The sequence below is a fragment of the Austrofundulus limnaeus genome, unplaced genomic scaffold, assembly GCF_001266775.1.
Source record: "Austrofundulus limnaeus strain Quisiro unplaced genomic scaffold, Austrofundulus_limnaeus-1.0 Scaffold837, whole genome shotgun sequence".
Classification (NCBI taxonomy): domain Eukaryota; kingdom Metazoa; phylum Chordata; class Actinopteri; order Cyprinodontiformes; family Rivulidae; genus Austrofundulus; species Austrofundulus limnaeus.
In genome coordinates, this window is record NW_013953239.1 from 2,080 (window position 1) to 3,437 (window position 1,358).

The 1,358-nt window shown below is 40.9% G+C and overlaps 1 protein-coding gene across 1 annotated transcript in view; it reads left to right on the plus strand.

The window, feature by feature from the left end:
• Positions 1-68: 68 nt before the first annotated feature.
• The window catches only part of LOC106532846 (ligand-dependent corepressor), a gene marked incomplete at both ends in the record, with an annotated part of 26,274 nt that continues 24,984 nt past the window's right edge, over positions 69-1,358 (plus strand). The window contains 1 exon segment of the mRNA XM_014029001.1: positions 69-134. Coding sequence (XP_013884455.1) covers positions 69-134 — 66 coding nt within the window.

A 1,358-nucleotide genomic window follows, 5' to 3' on the forward strand; every position in this document is an offset into this window, starting at 1 on the left:
TGTTTGAATATTTATGTCAACTTGCTTACTGAATCCCTTGTCTTGTTTTTTTTTTTTTAATCTCACAGGATTTGAAAGCATTGTGGAAGGCTTGTTTGGGCCAGGAATAGTCAAGGATATTACTCTTTTCCAAGGTAAACTCACAAACATCTGATGTGTCAAGCAGTTTAACATTTACAGTTATTTACCATAATCCATTAGGTCATACAGCAAACCAAGATGACTAGAAGCAGTTGTTGACCAGAAACACAAAGTTGCACCAATAAACAAATCAATATAGAAAGAAAATTGTTCCCTCACTAGGGGGTGCACGATAACTATTAGCCAGATAATTATTGGCCCGATATCAGGAAATTATGATGTCAAACTTATCGGTCCGATATCAACCAGAACCGATAATACGTTTGCCAGCGCTGCGGTGAGTGTGCTTGTTCACTCTTGCCAAAGACCAAGGCTATTATCGCCTTGTTKGCCACGGTTTACTATGCTGAGCAGCCGTGTGTTTCTATCAAATTCGTGGGGACTACATAGCTGAGGACAATGGGAAAAAGTTATGAGGAACGTGTTGCTACTTTCGGGAAAGTTGTAATTATTCTGTCATATCAGGACAGATATGCCGCAGGTTTCACCCAGACTTTCTTGTTAGGCTGGTCCGWCTCTACGTCCTCTCGGTCACCAACACAGTGTTGTCCATGTCTGAGTCTGGTTCACATAGTGAGTCAGTCGATACCAAGTCGATGCACCCTACGTCAGGTTTATCATCATCATTGTTTTTCTTTTCCATGTTTTCCAACAAACGATGAACTTTCTCCATCTCCTCTGCGGTCAGAGAGTCGGAGTTGTTCTATTTTTTCTTGGGTTTTAGCTGATTTTTACCTTTTTCAGACCGTTCCCCTTTCAGTGAGGGAGGGGTCAAGTCTCATTACGTTGAGTTACATTCTGACTTCTGACGTAAAAGGTAACACCTCCAAGGGTGTAACCAGGAAGGGATGTACATTATAAGGTCAATTCATTATTATAGTAGAAAGAAGTTGTCAGTGTTGTGGAGGGTCTGCTCAGAGCAGAGTTCCTGTGTTTGTTTTGATTCAGCTCAAGGTTTTACGCTGAGGCCTGTGCTGCTGAGTGCACTGTGAACCTGACTGGAGTCAGAACAGTGAAAATAAAGCTTTAAAGAAGAAATCCAGCTGATTCCTGTTTATTCGGACATACCATTTTGAACAACGCATATTTTTCCTACGATTTGGTGACCACCGACGTGATGGATGATTTTGAATAAACAGAAAAGTGGAATTTATTTTTGGCTGTTGAAGAACCTGAGAAGATTTTGAAACATTAACTGCTGAGAGTGAGTACAGAAA